The sequence below is a fragment of the Boleophthalmus pectinirostris genome, unplaced genomic scaffold (assembly GCF_026225935.1).
Source record: "Boleophthalmus pectinirostris isolate CB_2022bp ecotype Guang Dong unplaced genomic scaffold, ASM2622593v1 HiC_scaffold_21, whole genome shotgun sequence".
Lineage (NCBI taxonomy): Eukaryota > Metazoa > Chordata > Actinopteri > Gobiiformes > Gobiidae > Boleophthalmus > Boleophthalmus pectinirostris.
In genome coordinates this window covers 6,517,196-6,544,695 of record NW_026571175.1, presented here as the reverse complement: position 1 = coordinate 6,544,695, position 27,500 = coordinate 6,517,196, and the positions used below count along the sequence as shown (strand labels likewise).

The 27,500-nt window shown below is 39.6% G+C and overlaps 1 protein-coding gene across 1 annotated transcript in view; it reads left to right on the top strand.

Moving 5' to 3' along the window:
- The window catches only part of grin2da (glutamate receptor, ionotropic, N-methyl D-aspartate 2D, a), a 414,138-nt gene that overhangs the window by 322,198 nt on the left and 64,440 nt on the right, over window positions 1-27,500 (top strand). The window contains exon 14 of the mRNA XM_055157602.1: window positions 4,293-4,410. Within this exon, the coding sequence (XP_055013577.1) occupies window positions 4,293-4,410 (118 nt within the window). The remainder of the gene's footprint in view (window positions 1-4,292; window positions 4,411-27,500) is intronic.

Here is a 27,500-nt window from a genome sequence, read left to right as displayed (position 1 = left end):
CGCTTATGCAGGCAAACGTTTCCACACTCACTCTCAAATATTTATAGTGCAATAACATAAAGTCATGGTCATATTGACACTTTTTAACCCTTTATTATTAGTCTGTGTACATCTTCAAAGCTCCAGATGCTCTGTTCCACCTTGTGATGTCATGAAGTGGTAGTTTAACAGCTACATTTTACCTTTAGTTCAATAAAGATTGGCAATTCCATGACTGAAATGATCCATATGATTCTAGTGAAGGTGCATGGGCTTTAAAAACACAATGGAGCATTTCCTGTATTACCACATGACATCACAAGGTGCAAGAGTGTTTTCTGTTTGAGAGAAGAACTCAGCCTAAATCTGCAGGGTTTGTGAGTTAAATGTGTGTGAAGGAAACAAAACACAAAAAACTCCAGGTCTGTTTGTGATGAGGAAAAAACATAAGAACATAGATCAGAAAATACCGTAAAAGACCCTCTATATATCTCTTAAATCTGTGTATCATTCGTTCATTCGTTTTTCAATATAAAACCAAAAATAAGAACAAGAAAAAACAACAGTTTTCTTCGTTATTTGTCTCCAAAACCAAAATTAAACAAAGGGATAATGATTTGTTTTTTTCAGTTTTCGATTTTGTGTTTAAATGAAGAATGGAAAAAACAGATAACGGACGTTTCCCGTTTACGTGACTTCCGTGAGTGCGATGCCGAACTTTTGCACCATGTACAGACTGAACCAGGACTGATCCAGGTCAGAGACCACAGGTTGAAAAACCTCTTACTTTTTGAGTCATGACATTTTTTATTAAGAAAGGTCATGGTAACGGAGGGAAAAGTAACGGAGGGAAAATTGTTCAAGCAAGTAGAAGGTGCAGGATTTTGTATAATTTGTCGCTTTTTTCTTCCGAATACTTTAATATTACTTCAAAATGAAAGGAAACTATTTCTATAAAATATGTCAGTCCTTCCAAGTAAATTTTTATCATTTCAAATACATAAAAAAAATAAAAATCATGTCCCTTCATCAACAGTTCAAAGATGGAATAACACAAGATATGATGAAATACATCCATTTATTGACATGATTTTCAGGTCTTTGAAATTTGGGAAATAATTTTTGTTCCATGTTTCATACATGGTCTGTTTAAAACATATGGAACTTTAGAACCAAAAATGGTACAGAAAAAAGGTCAACAGTTTCATAAACTAGAGTACATATGTATCTGTTCAATACATTTTTATATCAGATGAATTAACTTGAATTTTTGGCCTTGCTGTTTACTTCTGCTTGACCGGGCCCCTGTAACATTCTGTCTGTATGTAATTCTGAAACATTTTATTGTCTGAGAATCAGGAAGTGCTCAGTTAGCATGTTACTTGCTGTTTGCTGCTGTGACGGCAAAACTACTCTGAGAAGTTATGGAACGCTCTTGTAAACTCATCGCGGTGAATAATTAGAAAGCTCAGAACGTATAAAGTAAGAGAGGAATAACTTTGGACCACTCCAAACCTTTTCAAATGAGCTACTTCTGTTTTTTCAGGTTTTCAAGACAGTCAAAATCTGTTCCAGCGCCTTTAAATCCAACCCAAACACCCGTCTCATGCATAAACAAAGCCATGTGCTTCCTCTTTAATCGCCCCCTGGTGGTGGAGCTGCTTACTGTTGTCATGTACCGCTGTGTTGGAGCTGATTTATTTATAAGAGAAAGTGCGCTGTGGTGGTACACTGCAGCGCTCTAGTCTTTGTAATAAGATGTAGGCGGTCTGGACTCCCTATGGCCTCATTCACTCCCTCCTCTGCAGTAATTAAACAACAAAACCAAGACCTGTGTTCATTTCTCCGCTCAATATTAACACAGGCGTTTCATTCAGGGATTTCTGATTCTGTGGATAAACATTACTCACTTGTATTGACAGTAATGAAATTAAAAACGAAGTATGAATCATTTCGCCAACAAGCAGGGAGTGTAGGTAGAGCTAGAGTTTAATAAAAGGTCTTGGGTCGTATTCTATATTCAGGCTCTAAAACTACTTTTGCACACGTTGGTTTTGCAGTTTTTGTAGCATCACTTAGTTTCTGTAACATCTGATTTGCCCCGTTTACATGAGAGCTTTAATTCCAATCAAAAATTATTTAATTCCAAAAAAAAAAAAATTATTCCGTTTTAAAAAAGACCAAGTAAACATTTAATTCCTAATGATTATTCAGAATTAAATTTAAATCTGAATTAAGTGGGTGGTTTATTTTCCTATTTTAAAGCTGAATTAATTTATTCCACGATCATGTAAATGTTTATTCCACTTAAAAAATAATCCTGGTCGTTCAGTGCATGTGCGAAAAAAGTTTGTATCATGTTTGTGTCCCCAAATCTCTGTTTCCCCGGTGCCTATGTAATTGCAAATGTACCGAGGTTCCCCGTTAACACCGTGAGTCGTCCTCATCCCAAGTTATCATCAAGAACTCATGAAACAGCAATATGTGGCATAGAACTTTACACAATTCACCGCACATCAGCCCAGAGCAGAATCTCTTAGTCCATGTAACAGCTGGGCCCAGTCAAGTAGAAGTAAACAGCAAGGCCAAAAATTCAAGTTAATGCATCTGATATAAAAATGTATTGAACAGATACATATGTACTCTAGTTTATGAAACTGTTGACCTTTTTTCTCTACCATTTTTGGTTCTAAAGTTCCATATGTTTTAAACAGACCATGTATGAAACATGGAACAAAAATTATTTCCCAAATTTCAAAGACCTGCAAATCATGTAAATAAATGGATGTATTTCATCATATCTTGTGTTATTCCATCTTTGAACTGTTGATGAAGGGACATGATTTTATTTTTTTATTTTTTTAAATGATAAAAAAAATTGCTTGGAAGGACTGACATATTTTATAGAAATAGTTCCCTTTCATTTTGAAGTAATATTAAAGTATTTGGAAGAAAAAAGCGACAAATTATGTAAAATCATGCACTTGCACAATTTTCCCTCCGTTACTTTTCCCTCCGTTACCATGACCTTTCTTAATAAAAAATCTCATGAGTCAAAAAGTAAGAGGTTTTTCAACCTAATCTTGTACCATATGGTAGAAAACTATATGAAGCAAATATTCAAACCAGTTTGTTAAGGATATGGAAGTGAGAACCAAGAGTTATCACTGTTTGGATTTATTGCCCAAAAAGTGCTGCATATTTCATTCCCTCCGTTACCGACATGAGTTTTTAAATTTTTTGTCAACAACTTGAAAGAATCTCACAGGTTTAACTTGACCCCGTTGGAGTGTAACTCTTTCCTACATTCTGATACTTTACTTATTTCAATAGTCCCTCTAGTTTCTGAATAAGAACTATTTGAATGTAAAAAATCTGCCCCTGTTTCCCTCCGTTACGGCTTGACCGGACCCACATGTAATTGCGAAAAGTACCGAGGTTCCCCGTTAACACCACGAGCTGTTCTCATCCCAAGTTATCATCATGAACTCATAAAACAGCAGCATGTGGCCTTGAACTTTACACATTTCACCGCACATCAGCTCAGAGCGGAATCTCTGAGTCCATGTAACAGCTGTAAATACACAGTAGCACTCACCATAACGCGCAGCCCCTCCTTGGTCTTTTGCCGTCCTCCAAGCGGGTTGGTCAAACAGGTCCATAGGCTCCGTCCTCCATGTGCTGGTTCCAAACAGGGGCGACCAAGACCTGCGGCGAAAGTGAAAATGTGCTGTGGCTGCTCCTGTCCTCCGTGCTCCAGGACTGTGGCTGGTACCGAGGTGGTGCAAAACATCCGGACAGAAGCGCAAATCTCATTTAGTTAATTATATCTTGTTCCAAACGGTCCGTCCTCCGTGCTGTTGTTTCTTCCCCGGGGAAAGCGCTTCTCAGGCCGATGCACCTAACACCCCTCCCCGCTCCAGCTCATCTGGGCTCGACCTGAACCGGAGCTGCTCCCGCTGGTTCAGAAGTATTTGTTCGGACTGTTCCCCCGGCCATACAAACTGGGGAACAGCGGTACGCATCCCCACATGTAACAGCAAACCGAGATGACAAAAAAAACAGTAGCAGCTGAAGTGTGTGTTTTTTTTCCGGTCGACATAAATACTGTGGAACATTCGAGGCAAAGCAAAAACATCTCTAAGGACACAAGCAGAAAAGTTACTCCTAGTGCACCTTTAGACACAAACTGTATTTGTCATTTATACTTAAAAAAAAAAAGTTATCAAAACATTATCAAACGAGCATTTTCTAAGCTCAAAGATGTTCTCACGGTTCAACGTCTGATCGCTTCGTTCTTCCGTCTCCTCCAGGTGATGACCATCGGCTCGGGGAAGGTGTTTGCCACCACGGGTTATGGCATCGCTCTGCACAAGAACTCCCGCTGGAAGAGACCTCTGGACCTGGCCCTGCTCCAGCTCGTCGGAGATGGTGAGGACATGTACACAGCACGATTTATATACAGTAGTGCGCTTGAAAATACACAAAGTACTTCACATCGCATTGTTCAGTCCATACTCGGTGCCAACAATTACTGATACATTAGAAATTAGCAGTGGTTGAACACAATGAAGTACAAGTAGTGAATTTTTACGTATCTCTACTTTACTTGAGTACATTTCAAAGAGGATACTTTCTACTTTTACTTCACTACATTTGAAAGCAGGTATGTTTATTTTCTACTCCACTACATTTTTGAACAGGACTGAAACATGAAAAGTAAAAACTGCTTTCCGTTTGATTTTAGGAGTTATTTTTCCATGTTTTTGGTAATATCCTAACTTTTTTATTTATTTTTTTTTTAATTCAAGCTTTGGCTTTGAGTAAACAAACATAAATACACAAAATTCATAAGAAAAATAAAGAAATTGTTCAGTTTCTATGAATTTTTGATCAGTAACACTACATTTTAAGAAATTATCAAAACTTGAGTGAAATGCATAAATTAGTAAGTAAATTCTTTTAAACAAAACTTAAATGCTGAAGTAGATTTTTTAAAACTTTATATCTGTACTTTTATTTAAGTAACAAAATTGGACTACTTCATACATCACTGTACATTAGTAAGGTGGGTAAAGTGTGTTGCTTAAGGGAATAGTATGAATTACAGTTTCTCCTGCCCCACTGTGGCTCCTGGTTTTTGCAACTGTCTCCCATCCAAGTACTAACCAGGCTTAAGTCTTAAGATGGTATGGCCGTCATTTATGCCACATCTAGTTACAATATAGATTCTATCCATCCAGTAACATCGAAACACAAATGAGCAAACACACACACACACACACACACACACACACACACTGCACTACGAGCACGTTTGGACACATGTGGATAATGACTTCTTTGAGCTCTGTTGGTGATAGTAACTCTGACAAAATCTGGGACAAGTAAGAAAATGTCCCAGTTTTCTTCATCTAGACGTCATTTTATTCTTTCTTTTTGTTGTTATAAATTGCCCAGTCATTTGTGTATGTGAGTTTGTGCAATTTGTCTAACTTAATAAATAAATAAAATAATAATAATAATAATAATAATAATAATAATAATAATAATAATAATAATAATAATCTAATAATAATATATATATAATAATATATATATATATTGGATTGTTGTGGTGAAGAGAGAGCTGAGCCAGAAGGCAAAGCTCTCGATTTACCTGTCAGCCTACGTTCCTCCCCTCATCTATGGTCATTAGCTCTGGGTAATGACGGAAAGGACAAGATCGTAGATACAAGTGGCCGAAATGAGTTTCCTTAGAGACAGGGTGAGGAGCTCAGGCACACAGAAGCAGCTCCTCCATGGATGCTTCCTCCTGTGTGCCTCCCTCAGGAGGTGTTCAGGACATGTCCCACTAGGAGGAGGCCCAGGAGAAGACCCAGGACACGCTGGAGGGACTATGTCTCTCGGTTGGCCTGGGAATGCCTTGCGGTCCCCTGGAGAAGCTGGAGGAAGTGTCCAGGGTGAAGGAAATCTGAGAGTAGATAAGCAGAAGAAAATGGAAAATGTCACTGTAGCATTCCGTTGTGTTCAGCAGATCAACAGTTACAACCAGCTGCCTGTAAGTGACATGGAAGATGTGATTAGAGTCCCGTCCGCCATGGAAAGCTTTGGCAGCTTGTGAAGATGCTGCTATAGGCGAGTTTCAGCTGACGTCATTGTTATTAAAAGCCCGCGTTGCATGCTGGGAAATATTTTGGTCGGAGGCAAGAAACAGGATAGAGGTCAAACACAGTGCGTAACCTCGTGTATTTATCCCCGATAATGGTAAATTCCTGCTGCATTATCAGATGCACAAATAGAAGCACAGAAGAAGGAAAATGTCTTTTTCGTATATTCTGAGTGAAAAGAACAACTAACGGTGAATTAAACGGCTTTCAAACATCCGCAGAGCAAACGTAGAAGATCCTAACAAACCGTGGACTCCAACAAGTTCAACAACACATCGAGACTCTTGGAGGTTTTCATCTTTTCTGCTGTGAATGGCCCAGGAGTTTCCACCAAGTAACTGTGGATATCGCTGAAGTGAATATTTGTCCAGGTAGTTGGCAATTCTGAACAGAAATTTGGTTTGGTCCAGACTCTGTCGGGGTTGAAAAGTTTGATTTGTCGTCCATCGATGCTTATGGCCAATTTCTGGTCAAACTGTCTTGGGTCCTCTGCTGTTAGAGTGGATAAATAACCGGGATCAATACCCTTTACGTGCTTTCTCGCTCCGTCTGTCATGTTCAATTAGTGTTTCTTGCCACCGACCAAAATAATTCCCAGCATGCAACGCACGCTTTTGTCAACAATGAAACTTGCCTATTGAATCTATGGTTTTATCACATGCCCAGTGTCGATACCTTCATCAGAAGTCGTCATCTGCATGGCGTCTAAATAGGGCCTATAACAAGTGAAAAGTACTTCTGGCATTTGGGTGTTAGTAGCTCAACTACAGTGATCGTTCACTGTTCTGTTGGTTGGTGCAAGGTGCAATCTCATCTCCCATAGGAGAATATTGTCATTGTGTCCTTGGGCAAGACACTTGACCCCAGTCACTCCCAGTGTCTGAGTATGCTACTTTATGTGTGAATGGGTGAGCACTGGTTTCTTGGGTTTCTTGAGGTCCCTCTGGAGATAGAAAGTGCTTTTATAAATATGATCATTTATCATTGAATTGTTTTTTTGAACAGCGGGTGCAATACAATATAATATAATATAGCCACAAACACGTCCTTTTACCTACTTACAAATTGAACTTTGCCACCAGCCGGACAACAGAATGAAACTGTATTTGCTCAAGATGCAATACGCTATTTACTTCGAGTCAAAACAAAAAGTAATACTGTGGTACTATAAATTAAACTTTCCACTTCAGTACATGACCCGGGTCTTTCATTCTCCACCAACACAAAGTTTCATGTAGCGTCCTGCTTTTCCACAGGCCCGATCTGTCTCATGTGTTCAGATGGAGACCATAATGAGATGTGAGACGGAGCTTTATGTACTGGAGTTCAAGTGACGCAGGAGCCAGAGGAGAGCTGTTGTCAGTGTAATGGAGTCTCTGTGTGTGAACAGTGCCCCTTGTGGTCGACTCTAAAGACGCATCCTAAACTTCTCCTCCACTCTCGCCTTTATGGGCCAAATAAAACTGAAGTTGCTGAGTTGTTTCAAGTCAAAGCCCTAATAACCAATCAGGAGAAACGATTCCTGAGATGCACTATTACTACTACTTTGTGCCACTCATCTCAGCATCTGAACATTCTAAAACCTTTATAGTTTTATATTGAGCAGGGGACAGGTCTCTATAACTGTAAGTGTCAGATTGCAGATTTGTTGACCTGTTCTCTGTCATTACTGGGCCTGATCCTCCACTTGCTTGTCTCCTTAGACTTGACTTTTCCATGGAAATGTTAATGCTTTGTCTGAAATATTCCACAGTAAAGGCCGTTTTATAGTTCTGCGTCGACTCAACGCACACTGCCGCCGTTGTTTTTGATTTATGGATCTGTGTCGAGGTCTATGCGCCGCAAAATAATTCACAAAGCTAGGAGGCTAGGATTTTAAAATGCTGTTTGTGTATACAAAATGAAGTGGGAAAGCGGAGTATCAGAAATGTATCAGGGTTTCCACTCTTTTTCACTGACAAAGTTTCAAAACTTTTCTATGACTTTTTCATGATCTAAAGCAGGGATCGCCAACCTTTTTCCTCTGGTGAGCTACCTTTTATAAAACGAAAATGCCAGAGAGCTGCTCATTTTAGCAGCAGCAAGAAACTGAGAAAGTAGAAGAGCTATAGCGAGCCTTTAGACGGGGTACAGATAGATGTGTATTAAACATAAACCATGATCCATTTATTAGTGCACAAGTTAGACATCAACATGACACATTTACAATAGTAATCAGATTTCAGTGATTAAGAGCCATATGTTAAGTGCAATACATACATTCAGAAATCCTTTGGTGAGCTACTTGGAAGAGGGTGGAGAGCTACTGGTTGGAGACTCCTGATCTAAAGTGACTTTTCCATGACTTTACAACACCTACATGTGTAGAACTGATGAGACTTTTAGGGCTAAATATGAAATGTTAATCCTTTTTCCACTCACCTCATGGTTTGGTATTATAGTTTTTTAACATTCAAAATACTGTCAGTACATTATTGTCATCTCTTTTGAACAAAATGCGCAGATGTTCAGAAATAATCAGAATAGCCTCATGAGAACTTAACAGAACGCTGTAGTTGTGTGAAAGAGATACTAAAATTCCATGACTTTTCCAAAACTGTCATTGAATTTACAAAATTCCATGACTTTTTTGTAAAATGACATTTTCAATCAACAACCCTGTGTATGTGGAGCGGATGTAGAGGACCAATCACAATCCCGATTGTCTGCGTTGCTATGTCTTGCTGTCTGTGTCGGTTCAACTTGTAGTTACAAAATTTCAGAGATGCACGTCCGTCGATGCAGACACTCTGTGGAGGGGGTTCACGACAGCGACGCATGACTATAAACTGGGCTTAAAGCATGACACTCATCTCTGAAATATGACTTCAAGCAGATGATGCCTCCAGACCAAGTTCATGAAACTGAAAAGACTCTAGCACAGGGGTGCTCACACTTTTTCAGCATGTGAGCTACTTACAAAATGACCAAGTCAAAATGATCTACCTAATACAAAGCCAAGCAAACTGCACTGAAACACTCTGTGCCCCTTTTTTGGACCCTCACCCACAGTTTGAGAACCTCTTCTTTAAGAGAACTTCCTCTGGCACTTTACACAAAACTATGAAAAAACTGAAGGAAGATTTTTAAACCTGTTTTTTAAGTTTGAGTTTCATTCTTTTCTGGTTTTGCAGTGATATTTACCAGCCTCTGCACATTTACCAAACCAAACGCACATCGTGACAAACACAGATGCATTTGTGCACTTTTTGTGAGGCAAACTTCAGCCAAATGTGGCAGTAGGTCTGTTCTGTAGATCCGCTCTATGCTGTAGACCTGCTTTGTGCCAACACTAACACAAATTTAGACTGGTTTTTGCTTCACGTTTGGTCTTGCTCTTCTAATCAGCGCACTGTGGGAGGGGCTTGTGTTCGCTGTACGCAGGAAGGAGCGAGAGCGTGAAAAGGCGAGGGGCGGCGTGCTGACGTGAGGCAGATGGACAGGTAGGATGTTTAGGAAGTTGAACCTGCCCTGTGATGCACGCTGGTACACGAGGGCACACGCTGTTGCAGACGAGCCGTGCATAGGGAGCGTGTGTGTTTGTGATGTGCCGTAGAGTCTCCGCGGGTTTCAAATGAGCGCACAGGCTGCACTGAGACGCCCCACACGCTCCTGCACCCGCTACAAGTTTATTGCCAACAGCAGCGGCCGTAATGAAATATGATCACACTTGTTGTGTGAGAGTGAGAGACAAGACCGAGTCCAAACACGAGTCTGAGACGAGACACGGCGATCTACCCACACGACCTTGGCGATCGACTGGTAGATCGCGATCGACGTATTGAGCACCCCTGCTCTAGATGTTAAATGCCATACTGCGGAACATTACAGACAAAGCAATAACCTCTCCATGGAAACAAGTCAGTGTTGGTCCTTCCAGCGGAAAAGTAGAAGAGCAGCTTTATGGAGCTTTGAGTGTTTATTTTACTGAGATAAGATAAACAAAATACCATTTTGTGATTTAACAACATCTGTTTTAAATCCATTAAACCAGCCCAGTGTTTGGATAAATTTCACGTTTGGTAAAATGTGCTGGTGGGTACAGCAGCTTGTCCTTCATATGATAATGTGGTCTTATTATTATGCGTGTGATTTGCATGTAAATGGCGTAAGTGCATTAGATAGAAAAGACATTGGCCATCACGCCGACTCCTCCACAGCGCGCGACGGACAGCTGTGTTTTACAATATAACAAACATACAAACATCTTTAGCATCGCCCCCGGTGCCAAGCCAACATGCTAATTCCCCGCCCGCTGCAGATGCATTATGGGTAATTGTTCTGGATAATGCGTCTTTTGTCAGAGCTTCCCTGGGTCTTTGGTTAACACACAATCGGTCACTGGAAATAGCTCGCTGAAGGGGAGAACAATTTAGCTCTGTTAGCAATGAGATGTTCAAGATGTTCTGCAAGTTCATGTGCTAATTTCCGATGGAGGTTTGTCGAGCTCAGTGGGAGTTTTCCATTGGTTTTGTAATTGAAGGGTATGTTTTTGAGGCAGGTAGCAACATTCTAACATGGCTTAAAGCTCACAAGAGTCAGTTTTGAGTAATATAGGACCTTTAAAGTTGAAATATCAAAGTTTTTGGCTGGAGGGTTCAAACCTTTTTTTCCAAGACGATGTTTCGCCTGAAATATTCCACAAAATGGCATAAACTTGGCAATCTCCATGGAGACAAATAGATGACGCCCCCAAGCCAAGTATTTTTACTGGCAATGAAAATGCCTGAAATTGAATAAGTAATAAATGAAAAATAGAAGCGTCTACACCACCGTGGAGTGAAATGGAATCTTGTGAGCTTTAAGCCATGTTAGAATGTTTCCTCATCACAAACAGACCTGGAGTTGTGTTGTGTTTCATTCATTCTTACTCTGTCTACATCTCCAAAGCTCAAAATGTCGCTCTGTTCCACCTTGTGATGTCATGCAGAGGTCGTTCTCAAGTTAACAGCTTATTTTACCTTTTGTTCAGTAGAGATTGGCAATTCCATCACTCAAATGATCCAAATGATTCTAGTGAAGGTGTAGAGTGACAGAGACATTAACCATAAACCATGAGCAAAAACACACCTCAACTTTTAACTACACACTTCAGCTCTCTGTGATATGCAACATTTTGAGGATGTAATTTTGTTTTAAATTGTTAATCACTATGGCAACTGTCATAATTTCTCATCATTCTGAACCCCATGCATAAACTGTAAACCCAAATAAGTTACCAGAACTCAAAAATGAAAAACAAACAAACAAACAAACAAAAAAACACACAATGAGGCAATCAGTTCCCTCAATTATTTTAAGTTGATGAACTTAAAAGTCACAATCTTCCAGAACTTTAAAGGTTTGCCACTTGTACTTTTTGATAACAGTTGAATTAAACATGCTCATTTAGCTCAACTTAAATATTTGACTAATAGTTTTCTGTTATGTCAACTCAATTATTTTCATTTAATATGATTATGATAATTGGGAATGTTCAAACCAAGTTCACAGAAAATAAATACACAACCACACCATTTTATGTTAACCAAAATCAAATGTTTATTAGTTATTATTAAGTACACACTTGTTAATTTCATTTGGTTTGTTTACTTAAAACATGACTTGGGTTTAACTAATATAATAGTCAAAAGTCATTGACATCCTGAACAACTGACCAGAGAGGCCTAATGTAGTGAAAGTGAGTAAGTCTGTGTGTGTGTTGCAGTGTGCTAATAGTTTGTGTAGTTAGTGTGTGTGTGAGTGTGTGAGTGTGTGTGCATGTGTCCCCATGAAAATGATGTAGGTAGCAACACTTTGCACTCACAGGTCTCAGGTCCAAATGTTGCAGCTGCAAAGATCTCTGCTCTGGATCAGAGTCTTGACTGTACCAGAGAACATTGAAAGGTTCTGCACGTTCAAACTTTTCTGTCCTTTTTTTTCTCAGTATGTAATTCTAGGCTAGAAACTCATAGGATGTGCATTAGTGCCACCTTCTGCTTTGGAGAGTCTGAGGGATTCACTTCAAATAAAAATTGATCCTTGTAGCCGCCAAGCAGTAGGTCTAAAATAGGAATAAATAATATACATATATATAAATACACTAATAATAATACCAAAAAATAAAATAATGCATTTCGTCACATGTGCATTTCAGACCGTTTGCCTCGATCAGATTTTTATGTTGTGTGATTGCAATTTATTTATTATGATAGATTTTAGTACTTATTTGGTGAAATGCTTTGAAATTGTATTGTATTTTAGCATGTACTATATAAATTAAGTTTATGTTTAAATCATCCCCATTTGAAATAATAGACATAACAAGACTTTGTTATTCTAAGTGTTTAATTACTTAATTCTACTAAGTTGTACCTCATCTTTGTTTTTAAGTTACACTCCCTTATACCCACAATAATTAATCAAATAATATTAGATAAAATTACTCAAAAAGAAGAACATGTTACAGCAACCTGACATAATTATGGTAGTAGAACTTTGAGTATACACAACTTAATCTATTTAATTACTTTGAACATTTGGGTTTACAGTATAAATGGCACAGAATATCACAATGTCACATCAATGTAAAACTATTTAGTGCAGTTTGTAGTTATCCAGTGCTGGTTTTCCCAGAGACATAGACACAGACAGTGTGAGTGAACAGGACTAAACAGAGCTGCTCAGGAGGCTGCTGTGAGAAACATGTCAGCTACAAGAGCTACAGTGTAAACCAGGGCCCTCTGCCAGAGCCCACTCCACTCACTGCACTTTAAACACCTCTGCTCGCTTTTATTAAGAGGAGACTTGTCATTTCCACAATATGAGGACAACGCAAAAGGACCAAGTCTGGTGTCTAAATAGAAAAACCTGTACTGCATTTATGGATATATGTTTACCTCAATACATTTTCTGATCCATGTTGTAATGTTTCCTCCTCAAAAACATACCCCACAGTTTTGGTTTGTTTCACTCACAGATTAGTTATTTTCTCAAACTGAAATCACTGTTCTACCTTGTGATGTCATGTGGTAATACAGGAAGTGCTCCACTGTGATTTTAATGTTCATACACCTTCACTAGAATCATTTGGATCATTTCAGCCCTTGAATATCCAATCTGCACTAAACAAAAGGTAAAAAGTAGCTGGAACAGAGCAGTTTGACCTTTGGAGATGTAGATACACTGACCTTGGGGAAAAAAAGACACCTGATTAGTCTCATATTAAAAGTTTATATCTTGATTTGCGTACAAAATGGTGAAATAAAAACACCAGGATTACACAGAGTGGATTAAGATGGACATTTTATGACCAAAACAAGCGCAATCAGAGAGAGCAACCTGGTCCCCGTGAGGCATCGATGGGGTCAGTTCATCACCACAGAAGCAGTTTATGAGGAGTCCAGCCCATATTACATGATCATTATATCCACAATGTAATGTGTGTATGTGTACAGGCCCATGAACATTTGTGTGATATTGGTCACACATGAGAATGTCTGTGTTTACTAGTGTGGAACCAAAATATCATTTTTCTTTGTATCACCAGAAAAAGAAGAGATGGAAGTTATTTTCGTTCCAATTAGAATTTTAATGGCTACACTGAAAGAGAAAAGAACTGTTATAATTAGTGATTATCTCAAAAACTATTAATATTTTACTATACAAATGCATAGAATTTTAAATAGATAATGTGTGAAGAATCCCTCAGTCGTCCAGGTAGAATTCATGGTGAGGAGAAAATTCAGTTTGTCGACTGGATAAATAGATCATGTATTTTCTGAGATTTTGAGACACTCCTGTTGCTCGAGCTCGATCCTTCGTGGAGTTATGACCAAAAACACATATTTGACCTTGACCAGTTTCAACCTGTAACATCCAGTGTACCCCGGTTATGTGTGTGCCAACTTGTGTGATGACTGGGTGAATATTTTAGGCCGCAGATGGTTCAGAATTTTCCAAAACTGCCTGTCCTTTATAATGGCGTGACCTTTCAATTGACCCGCGTGACCTCAAATGAACCTCGGATCGTCACCTTTTTTTGCAGCATTGGGCACGGGGGCTTGACCCACGTACCAAATTTGGTGACAATCGGTCCATAAATGGCAGAATTATCGCGGGTGGACAGACACACAGACACACAGGGTGAATGCAAAACCTGGTCAAACCTTCGGGGACCAGGTAAAAATGAGGCTCACAGCCAGAGTGGATGGAGCCAGAAGCGCGTCCATGCTCACTTCCAATTTGTAATGCATCGTCTAGCAGGTTAGAAATGTTGATTTATTTTTACAGTCATATATACAGTCATATACGGTCAGACCCCAGCTGTAGCAGAGGACACATCAGTCAAACATCATTCTCCGTCCCCTCTGGTCCCCGACGGCCATATCTCACTAAAGAACAGAAATAAAACCGCTTCGAACCCGACCCTGCACCTGAGCTACACGCACCTACACCCACTCAAACACCACCTCTGATGAGAAACCCAAAATCACAAATGTAAAAATGATGGAAAATAAAAGTGGAAATAAACAGCTTTCATCCAGACTGGAACAGAGTGTAGCTCATATTACCTCTGCAGAAGCGTCGCCTTCTCGTTTAGTCTCAGCGAGGTGAAGGCTGGATTCATTTGTGCCGAAAACACAAACTCTACAGCTCCGAACTGGTGCTTTTTAGTTTCACACCAAAGTCCACATTGAAAAGTAAGTCTGGAAGAAATGAGAGACAAATCTAGATCAATAAAACGATACAAACTTTTGCAGTTAAAGGAGCCGTATCTGATTTTTACCTCCTAAAACGTGAAAAGCTAGTTCATTTGAAAAAGTATGCAGCGGTTTAAAGTTATATTCCTCACTTGCTTGACTATTAAGGTTTTGCGTCTACGTCACAAAAGCACGTGACCTGTTGTTGATGCCGCCATATTGGAGGTAAAACTATCTATCTGGACCAATGTGTAGTATTTGTGTGCAATAAAATAAGAAGGATGAGCTATGTGGTTTTCACTTTCGCCGGCACGGAATCTCCCCCTGAATTTCCACCGCCCGGGATCGCTACGTTCTGATTTTGACCCCCATTCTACTAACCCTAATCCTGGCTGTTATCAGAAACAGAAGTGATGTCTTGATGATCAACAAAGATCTCACACATCCTACTAAAAAATATTTATATGCCTTTGAACCCTTATCAATTTTCAGTTATTGGTTGGTGTAGGACGATGTCAAATGACTTAAGTAGTTATAAATATCTGGATATTGGAGGTTGGGCACAGAGCGAGCGTTGGAGGGCGCTGTAGGGATCTATTCCACAACCAGTGTTGGGAAGGTGACTTTTAAAATGTATTCCCCTACAGATTACAGATTACTTACACCAAAATGTAGTTTGTAACGTAATCCATTAAATTACTTCAAGTGAGTAACGTAATCTGAATACTTTGGATTACTTGATTTGCTGTCGAGTAGCAAAGACGAGGAAATCTTCACATAAGATGTTTTGTCTGCTAAAAGAAAATAAAGAAGCCCAGTCTTTACTTAACTGTATTAAAAATATTATTGATAGAAGAGGAGGAGACATGGTTCGCACAGCATGGTTTAGTCCTGTTAAATCCTGTTTTATACCTGATTTAGGCTTGGTTTAGACCTAGTTTAGACCTAGTTTAGACCTGGTTTTAGTCCTGCTTTAGTCCTGGTTTAGACCTAGTTTAGACCTGGTTTTAGTCCTGCTTTAGTCCTGGTTTAGACCTAGTTTAGACCTGGTTTTAGTCCTGGTTTAGTCCTGGTTTAGACCTAGTTTAGACCTGGTTTTAGTCCTGCTTTAGTCCTGGTTTAGACCTGGTTTTAGACCTGGTTTTAGACCTGGTTGAGACCAGGTTCAGAACTGGATTGGACTTGGGTTTAGACCTGGTTTGGACCTGGTTTAGTGTCCGGCAATGAGTGGAATGACCGAGAAAAAAAAAAAAAAAAAAAAAAAAAAAAAAGGGAATAGTCCAAAATGTGAAAACAGGAAAATACCTCAGTGTAATCCATTTATTTCAACAAAGTAACTGTAATCCAATTACCTCTCACTGAAACAGTAACTGTAACCGAATACAGTTACTCATAATTTGTACTCTGATTACGTAACTCCGGTACATGTAATCTGTTACTCCCCAACACTGTCCACAACCCAGGAGAATGACTTTCGCTTTATATCTTTCTAATGACGGCTGATCTAATGAGCTGGCAATTTCGGACAGTTTTATGTTGTCTGCGCTCTTTAAAGTGTCCATGATTATATTGTAGTAACTGAATACCACCTTCCCGATCAACTCCAACCTTGACCTCCTGTATGGCTGCCAAAACATTAAGTCACGTGACTGCCACATCACACGCAAATCCTTAAAAAGACGCACAGGACTATAAGGCACAATATCACTGATGTTGAATTCTCGCGTCTGTTTTCATACATAAGGCACACTGGATTATAAGGCGCATCAAGCAAAACAAAACAGTCAGATAAGTCAAACTTTATTCAACTCATTCACAATAACTCTCAGTTGAAACACAAAACAGTACACTCACTTTTTCAGTTCATTCCACTTCCACAAATCTATCAGTCTATCTGTCTTCAGTGTCTGAGTTTAACAGTTGGCCGATTCGGCATGAAGCCCAGATCCCTCTAGAGTCTCGTTGCTGTTACTTATCTGTTCAGTGATGATTCTGGCCTTCGCAAAAGCTCGGACGGCACTTGAGACCTTGAGATCCCTTAGCCCAGGCATTCAACGATCCAATGGCAGATCGTAGCGTAACTCGCCCAGTGTTGCCTCCCTGTCTTGGTGAATGTGTATTATGAATGTGAATGTGGGTGGATTTTTTATTTACTACGAGGAAGACTCAAATATTCATTGAGTAATAATGGGTTTAATGCAGCTTTGTGCACATTTGTTTATGTTTTACAGAAATTAAACTTAAAATCACATGGCTCAATTTGAATAAACTATAAGCTCTGAAAAAAACAGCTCTTTCCTTGTGCACTGATGCGGTCAGCTTCTGTTGGACTCATTTTGCAAGTCTCTTGACTCTGGTAGCCTTAATGCTCCAACAATCCATAAAGCGGTGCAGTTTTCGTAGCTTACCAAAGTCGTACTAAAACATTTTGACAGATTTTGAGCACCATGTACCACATAAAATCAGTTTGAGGTCAGTAAGCACCACCAGAATTAATACATAAGGTGCACTGGATTATAAGGGGCACTGTTGATTTTTGAGAAAATTAAAGGATTTTAAGTGCACCTTATAATCCGAAAAATACGATACCTTATGCATTCAGAGCATCCTAAGTAAGTATTTTATTTATATAGCACTTTTCACACACATTTGTCACAAAGACACTTTATAGTTTATTATTCATTCACTCCATAGCTGCCCTGGGGTAGACTGACAGAAGAGCGGCTGCCATGCCATTCAGCGCCATCGGTCCCTTTGATTACCAACATCACTCACGCACACACCACTTTTATACTTGGCAATGAGGGTGAAGTTTCTTGCCGAAGGACACAACAACAGTTTTTGTGACTGGCGCCCCCCTGTGGCACCTGATTCTCCCAGTGGTCTCCATCCAAGTATTAACCAGACCCAGCCTCTGAGCTTCTGAGATCTGACGGATTCAGGCTTTGACAAATCGGTTTGGCCACCAAATTATTCACCGTGATGATTTTACTTTTGCAATTCTCAAAGACCAGTGTTTTTATTGATTCTCAGACAATAAAACACTTTATAATTGCAGACAGTGCACAGTAAACATACTTCGACCTCAAGCGCTGTGTATATAATCTGTACAAGGGCAAGACTCAAAAACTTACCTGTCTACATCTCCAAAGCTCAAAATGCTCTGTTCCACCTTGTGATGTCATGAAGAGGTAGTTTTCAAATGAACAAGTACCTTTTAACTTCAGTTTAGTAGAGATGGGCAATTCCAGGGTTTCACTAGAATCATCCAAACGATTCTAGTTTCAAAACACAATGGAGCACTTCCTGTATTACCACATGACATCAAAAGCTGGAAAAAAAAAAGTGTTTTCTGCCTGAGAGAAGGACTTGTGTGTCAAACATGTGTGAATGAAACAAAACTCCATATATGTTTGTGATGAGAAAACATAACACAGACCAGAAAACAGTGTGATGTGAACAGACTTGTGGGTTTCATAACGATTCTTTTCGCAGCAGACAAGTCAGCGGATTTTCTATCTATTTCTGTTCTATATTGACATTTTCAAAACATTTGTCACCAGAGACAGACAAAATTATGCTTACTACAGACTTCTGGGTAGAGAATATTTGACATTTTGATGTATTAACGCTGCTGTCTTGGTTATAAAAGGTTTTTTGGCAAGTATATTTAGAGTCAGTATAATCCAGATAACGATGATTAAAATAACTGTTTTAATATTCGACTGGGTACGATTATTCTGATTAATTGTTCCATGTGTAATTAGCAGCACTTTGTCTTGATTAAAGCTGTACTTAATGAAGTCAAGTATGAGAAAATACATTAGAGAAGGAGTATGGAAAACGTTGGAAACATGTGAATGACGACTTCCGGTGTCTTCATAACCTGCCAGAGCTTTCCACGGAGGACGGGACTCTAATCGCATCTTTGACTTTTGATCTGCCTAATACGTCGATTGCGATCTACCAGTCGATCGCCAAGGTCGTGTGGGTAGATCGCCGTGTCTTAGTACTCATCTTGGACTCGCGTTTGGACTCGGTCTCGTCTCTCACTCGAGGTCTGACACTCAACAAGTGTGATCATATTTCATTACGGCCGCTGCTGTTGGTAATAAACTTGTAGCGGGTGCAGGAGCGTGTGGGGCGTCTCAGTGCAGCCTGTGCGCTCATTTGAAACCCGCGGAGACTCTACGGCACATCACAAACACACACGCTCCCTATGCACGGCTCGTCTGCGACAGCGTGTGCCCTCGTGTACCAGCGTGCATCACAGGGCAGGTTCAACTTCCTAAACATCCTACCTGTCCATCTGCCTCACGTCAGCACGCCGCCCCTCGCCTTTTCACGCTCTCGCTCCTTCCTGCGTACAGCGAACACAAGCCCCTCCCACAGTGCGGCTGATTAGAAGAGCAAGACCAAACGTGAAGCAAAAACCAGTCTAAATTTGTGTTCCAGTGTTGGCACAAAGCAGGTCTACAGCATAGAGCGGATCTACAGAACAGACCTACTGCCACATTTGGCTGAAGTTTGTCTAACAAAAGTGCACAAATGCATCTGTGTTTGTCACGATGTGCGTTTGGTTTGGTAAACGTGCAGAGGCTGGTAAATATCACTGCAAAACCAGAAAAGAATGCAACTCCAGTTTGGAACTTTAAAACTTTTTTCATAGTTTTGTGTAAAGTGCCAGAGGAAGTTCTCTTAAAGAAGGGGTTCTCAAAATGTGGGTGAGCATCCAAAAAAGGGGCACTGAGTGTTTCAGTGCAGTTTGCTTGGCTTTGTATTAGGTAGATCATTTTGACTTGGTCATTTTGTAAGTAGCTCACATGCTGAAAAAGTGTGAGCACCCCTGCACTATCGCATCTTTGACTTTTGATCTGCCGAACATAATGGAACGCTGCAATGACCTATTTTTTATTTATTTTTTATTAAGTTAAACAAATGATAATACACAAATTTATATAGGAAAAAAGAAAGAGTACAATGACATCTAGATGAAGAAAACTGTGTCATTTTCGGAGTTTTCTGAATTCATATCGCCAGCAGAGCCCAAAAGATGTTTCCAAACATCTTCCAGTTTTGTGACGTAAGCGTGAATGTATTTATGATTTTATTTATCTTTTTAATGCAAGGGCAGTGCACAGAAAACATTAATCTCAGAAAGAAAAGACGCTCTGTGCCAGATTTAGCTCCGAGCTCCTTTCCATCTTCAGTCCTTGGGCAGGCACAAAATACATTAAAGAAAGAAATACATTAGACCAACTCTAACAACAACATTTCATCAGTAACAGTGTCTCCTTAAAATAACCACTATCCAATTCATTCATTCAGCTTCCTCTAAAACAGTGTTTCCCAAACTTTTTTTTTTTTCTGGGGACATATATTTTAAAAGTCACAAGCCCTCGCTACCCAAGTCAATAGACATTATTCTTAAACCACAAAATAAAAGTGGATTTGACCATTACTGTACATTAATGAGTATTTAGTATTACTCAAGTTTTAAAAATTGTAAAACAGTCATTGAAGCAGCAATAAACGGATCCATAAGTCCCCTATTTGGACATTAAATGTGGCCCATTTCTTTTTCTTTTCAACATTCAATTGAACCAGCAATACTGAAACAAAGCAGTCAATAAAAACATTACAAAAAGATTAGAAATGATACAAAACATGTCTTGACATTTAACATTTCTAATAAGATAATTGGGCCTGTCTGAGTTTTTGTTCCAGTCCGGGTGCAGGAGATCAATACATGTACATCAGACGCAGCATTCAGTCTTTTTCTGCACTTTGACTTCATTTTTGTGAGCCCAGAAATTCACACATATACGTAGTAGTGAAAGGAATATGCATAAAAATATTGGACCTACTGAGGACAGGATATTCTGAAGAAATGCTGATCCAGAATGGCGATAAGGTCACAGATCACAGCTGTATTTTGTAGATCTACGTGCAGATCGTGACAAGGCGACCCAAAAAAAATCTCTTGAGACCCACCTGAGGATCACAATCCGTGTATCATTCGTTCATTCGTTTTTCAATATAAAACCAAAAATAAGAAAATGAAAAAACAACAGTTTTCTTCGTTATTTGTCTCCAAAACCAAAATGAAAAAATGGATAACGATTCGTTTTTTCAGTTTTTCGATTTTGTGTTTAAATGAAGAATGGAAAAAAAACGGATAACGGCCGTTTCCCGTTTACGTGACTTCCGTGACTGCGATGCCAGGACTTTTTGCACCGCATACGGACTGAATCAGGACGGATCCAGGTCCGAGACCAGACCGAGACCAGACCAGACGCGGACTGAGACCGGGACAGAGCTGCTCTGGTCCTCCGCGCTCAAGAACCGCGGCTGGTTCCGAGGTGGTGCAAAGTCTCCAACTGACGCATTCACACCAATGAAAATGAATCGAACTAAGAGCTTTTGGTTCAAATGGACCAGGTCCGGGACCAGACCGGGACCAAAGCGCTACTGAGACTGGGACCAGACCGGGACCAGAGCGGGCCTGAGACCGAGACCGAGACAAGACCAGGACCAGACCGGGACCAGACCGGAGGCTCAGAGCCCACGACAGGGCCGGAGCTCGAAGCTGAGGCTCGGACCCCGTGGAGGCTCGGAGTCAAAGCTCGGAGTCCACCCTGGTCCCGGTCTGGTCCCGGTCTGGTCCCGCTCTGGTCCCGCCCTGGTCTCGGTCTGGTCTCGGACCTGGATCAGTCCTGATTCAGTCCGTATGCGGTGCAAAAGTCCGGCATCGCAGTCACGGAAGTCACGTAAACGGGAAACGGTCGTTATCCGTTTTTTCCATTCTTCATTTAAACACAAAATCGAAAACTGAAAAAACGAATCATTATCCGTTTTTTCATTTTGGTTTTGGAGACAAATAACGAAGAAAACTGTTGTTTTTTCGTTTTCTTATTTTTGGTTTTATATTGAAAAACGAATGAACAAATGATACACCGATTGATCACGACCCCGTCTTTATGAAACAATGCTCGAAAATGTACACTTAACAAATTCATCAGTATTATTATTAGGGATGGCCCGATCACATTTTTTTGCCCCTGAGTCCGAGTCATTTGATTTTGAGTATTTGCCAATACCGAGTCCCGATCTGGTACTTCTATAAAACATTATGAAATGAACTAAGAGCAAAGAATAAGATCTGGAATGTATGGGGGATCAGATTGTATTGATTTCATGTGTAGTATTTGGGCTGAACTTAGCGTGAAAAATCAAATGTCCAAAACTTTTCTAACCATTCACCATCATTGTTGAAAATCTTGACTTTTCACAGTCTGATCTTGGAATGTGTAACTTAGTAAACTTAATGAACTGGACAAAACAGGAACCAGACCAGAATCAGATCAGACCTGAGACTCGACTCTGCACAATCTACACTTTGTAGATTTGATATTATATGCAGGCATGTGCATTGCATTTAAAACATTTAGGCTCGTCTATGAAATCCAAATAAAAATAAATCTTACGAAATAAAATCGAGATGACAGAAGCCCCACAGCCTCTGTCCCCTGGCCGCCCACACTCCCCTGCACCACCACATCCACAAACCCACAGCGGAGCTCACCGCAACATTGGGCCCACCGCTCAATAGACACTTCATGCCGCGGGACCCACCCCCCGCCAACAGTGCCAGATCTGTTGCACAACATGCAAATAAACAGAGTCGTGATGACGTCATCGGCCGCGCAGGTGTGAACATGGGCCACGGCACGGTCCAAAAGTCCCAGTGCGAGTGTGCCACTGGTACAACAGGCACTGGGACAGACAGCCGCACTTATTGGACATCCCCTGTGCAAATCCCGCGCCTCAGTTAAAATAAAAACAAAAACAAAACTGTTGTGTCCTGTGTGCACTGTGTGTTATATATGTATATTATATAACGGCTGAGTCTGGATCGAATCCGCAGTCACGGGATCAGATCGGGACTGTTTCAGCTTGTTCTGTCTCCAAATGACTCTACAAACTGGACAGTTGAGCATTACCCCTGCTCACGGGGAACTTTTATTCAACAACTGCCTTGACAACACAGTACACACATTTCTCACAGTGTGCAACACTTAAATCAGTCTGGGTAGGAACTAAAGAACATACAAGAAATTCCTATTGCTACATCCCTTTTCTTTTAAAATAATGAAAACATTCTTTGTAAATAGTTCAACAAAATAAATGTTCTTTGTTGTATTGCATATCTCAGTGTATAGTGCTAAACAGACATTCAATTAAAGTTCTCAGTGCATTAACATTATTATTTTTTTTTTTTCCTTTTCAACATCACATATTTTGTTACTGAACAGTGTAACCAATATGGCTTCAGCTTATTGTTTAACATAACTATTATTTATCTAACTTAATCTTCTGTTCACCTTTTTCCTTTTTTTTTTTTTTTTTTGACAGTTGAGCATTACCCTGCTCACGGGGAACTTTTATTCAACAACTGCCTTGACAACACAGTACACACATTTCTCACAGTGTGCAACACTTAAATCAGTCCGGGTAGGAACTAAAGAACATACAAGCAATTCCTATTGCTACAGGGACAACCCTAATTATTATCCTCTAAAATGTCAAGAGTCAAACACAATTTTGAATTTGAATTTATTTGTTTGGAGGATAAGCCCCTTGAGATGTCTCGCCATCTTGTTTTCGAGGGGGTCCTTATAAATACAACGACAAAAGACAGATACAGTAGGGCAGACAGTAGAAAACATACATTCAAATAAGCATCAAAACAACAAAATCAACACAACCACAAACACACACTCAGTCACACACTCACTCACGCTTGACTGTTTGACACATAATAAAACAAATTTGAAAAATAATAAAATAATAATAATAAAGGTAACACTTTATAATCACTACACCTTATTTAGCCTTAATAAAGCATGAACAAAGACTTAATTAATAATGATTCACGCTTAGTAACTACTTAATTACTACCTGAATTAGCACTTGCACTTAATTTGCCTGTGCTGTAAATAGTTACTCATAATTATTTCATACTTAATTACTCATGAACTAACCATTTGAGCATTTATTAATCATTAGTAAACTATGAGAGAATGATTTATTAATAATACAATGCAATGATAATTCAGGCAGCTGTTATCTGTTAGTTAAGTCTTTTTGAGAGCTTTTCTAAAGTGAAGACTAATTATACTTTATTAAGCATTTACTAAGAGTGAATCATTATTAATTAAGTCTTTGTTCATGCTTTATTAAGGCTTAATAATGTGTAGTTATTATAAAGTGTTGCCAAAATAATAATAATAATAATAATAATAATAATAATAATAAATAAATAAAACAGAGTTCAAAGATAATCAGAGAATACAACAAGATGAACAACAAAATTCAACAAAATAATCAAAAACAATTACACACAATCAATACAGTACATCCACAGCAGCACAATACATGTATAGTACAATCAGTCAGTAATGTTAGAAAAGTGTGGGAGTTAGTACAAGTTTTTTTTTTTTTTGTTTTTTTTTTTGTTTTTTTTTTGCTGCTGTGTATGTGGAAGCCGACTGTCCCGTCACAGTAAACGTTTAAAGGCAACAGTCAGATCAGAATTTACAGACGAGCGAGAGAGAGCTTGAGAGAATGGAGTCCATGTTACCTTTTATTGCTTTCAAAGTGCTATATTCACCAAAAACAACGTATTAAAATGTTAAATTAGTTTCAGTTTCATTTTTGGTGCTCTGAGTCTCTGCTCCCTTTGCTCACTGCGCTAAGTTAGTCCCCCTTCAGACCCGCTATCCCTCTCCTTCATCCCGCTAATGACACTCCTGCACATTCATCAGCTTTGTGAAGTGGTAGTATATTGTTTTGCGTCACGTTTTTGTATATTTATGGAGATTTGTCGCGTGGGAGCATGGTTGACTTACTGATAATAGGGCCGTGGAGAGATCGCTAAATTACCCAAACATGAATGACATCTCAAAGCATGTTTTTGATGAGGAAACAACATTATAACACGGTAGAAAGCTTTAAAAAAAAAAGGTACATTTGCATAATATCTCTTCTTTAAGCGCAAACGGCTGTAAAAATAGACTGATTTTGTATTGAAAGCTCCAATCAAAAACAACAAAAGAAAAAAAAAAAAAAAAAAAAGAGCAGCTCCCCTGATTTATGACTAAAAATCTTTTCAAAGTCAAAAACCATCTGCCCTATTTTTCCAAACATGTCTTTAAAGCAATAAATTATACTCATCTTAATCTCTCTCTCTTTCCCTCAATCTTTGCCTCCTCCTCTCTTTCTCTTTCTTCTTTCTTCTCTGACTATTTATACTCGTCTTTCCTCTTCTCTCTCTCTCTCTCTCTTCTCTTCCATCTCTGTACATCCCCATCGCTCTCTCTCCCCCCCCTTACCATTCCCTCTCTCCTCTCTTCTTCTCCATCTCTCCTCCCCTTCGTCTCCTTTTCCCTCGTTGGCCTCCCTGTCTCTCTCCTTCCCTCTGTCTTGCTTATCTTTCGTTCCTTCTTCTCTCTTTCCCTTTTATTGTCCTTGTCGTTGCTCTCTTTCCTTCTTCTCCTTCAGTCATTATTGTTTCTCTCTTTCCCTATACCTCTCTCTCTTTCTTTAGCTCTCCTTCACTCTTTTCAGTCACTAATTGTCTCTATCTCTCTATCCCCCTTCACTCTCTCTCTCTCTCTCTCTTCAGTCTGCCTTGCTATCCCTCTCTCTCCTCTTATTTGTCCCTCTCTCTCTATCCCTTTCTCTAGCTCTTTCTCTCTCTATCCTTCTCTCTGTCTCTACCTTCAATTATTATTTGTCTCTCACTCTTTTTCTCTCACTTCTTTTCTCCCTTCAGTCATTATTTCGCTCTCTCTCTCCCTATCTCCATCTCTTACTTTGTCCTTCCTTTCAGTTATTATCTGTCTCTCTCTATTTCCCCTCTCTTTCTCTCTCTTCCTTCCATCATTATTTGTCTCTCTCTCTATTTCTCTTTATCTCTCTCTTCTTTCCTTTCAGTCATTATTTGTCTCTCTCTATTTCTGTCTCTTTTTCTCTCCCTTTAGACATTGCTTGTCCTGCTTTCTGTTTCTCTCTATCTTCTCTTTCTCTTCTTTCCCTTTAGTCAGTATTTCACTCTCTCTCTCTCTCTGTTTCTCTTTCTCTCTCTTCTTTTCTTTCAGTCATTATTTTCTCTCTCTATTTCTCTCTCTTCTTCTCTCCGTCATTATTTCTCTCTCTCTGTTTCTCTCTATCTCTCTTCCCTTCCTTCAGTCTTTATTTCACTCTCTCTCTATTTCTCTCTCTTTCCTTCTCTTCTCTCCCTTCAGTCATTATTTGTCTTTCTCTCTCTCTGCCCCTCTCTTTCTCTCTCTCTTCTTCTCTCTGTTCAGTCATTATTTGTCTCTCTCTATCCCTCTTTTTCTCTCTCTCCTTCTCTCCCTTCAATGAGTATTTGTCTCTCTCTTCAGTTATTATTTTTGTCTCTCTTTCTCTATCCCTCTCTCTTTCTTTAGCTCTACTTCTCTCCTTTCAGTCATTATTTGTCTCTTTCTCTCCCTCTTGCTTTCTCTTCAGTCATTTGTCTCTCTCTCTATCCCTCTCTCTCTTCTTCTCTCCTTTCAGTCATTATTTCTCTCAATATCCCTCTATCTTATCTCTCTCTCTCTGACCTTCCCTTCAGTTATGTCTCTATTTCTCTCTCTCTCTTCTCTCACTTCAGTCATGATTTGTCTCTCTTTCTCTGTCCCTCTCTCTTTCTCTATCTCCTCTTCTCTCATTTCAGTCATTATTTGTTTCTCTCTCTCTATCTCTGTCTCTATTCTTCTCTCCTTTCAGTCATTCTCTCTCTCTCTTCCTATCTGTATCTCTCTCTCTCTCTGTCCTTCCCTTCAGTTATTATTTGTCTCTCTCTCTCTATTTCCCCTCGCTTTCTCTCTTTTCTTCTCCTCCTTCCATTATTATTTCTCTCTCTCCCCTTTCGTTTCAGTCATTATTTGTTTCTCTCTCTCCATTTTTCTCTTTTTCTCTCCCTTTAGTCGCTGCTTGTCTCGCTCTCTGTTTCTCTCTATCAACTTTCTTTTCTTTCAGTCATTATTTGTCTCTCTCTCTCTCTTCTTTCCCTTTAGTCATTATTTCACTCTCTCTGTTTCTCTTTCTCTCTCTTCTTCTCCCCTCAGTCATTATGTCATTATGTCTTATGTGTCTTCCTCTCTCTCCTTTTCTTCCTTCTCCATGTTCAGTCTTTGTCTTCTCTCTCTCTCTGCTTCTCTTCTTCTCTCCCTCCAGTCATTATTTGTCTCTCTGTCTCTCTCCCTCCTTTTCTCCCTTCTCTCGTTCCTTCATTATTTGTGCTTTCGCGGCGGCGTGCAGCCTCCATCAGGACCATTTGATCCTGGATGGCTCAGAGTCGGTGAAAGAGCTCCTTCGTTTACCTCTGCCACTCACAAAAGTTGAGTAATTTCTCCCAATCTGGCGCCCTGGTTCCACATTTTCACCGTCTGACACCGAAAACTGCACTTTAGACTCTGAACAACAACAACTCTCTGTAAAACACAAGACTGAAAACAAAATGGAGCCTCTGAAAATGTACTTTAAGAAAAAAATCAAGACAAAGAGAAAGACTTACTGATATATTTGGACTGTTCTGACG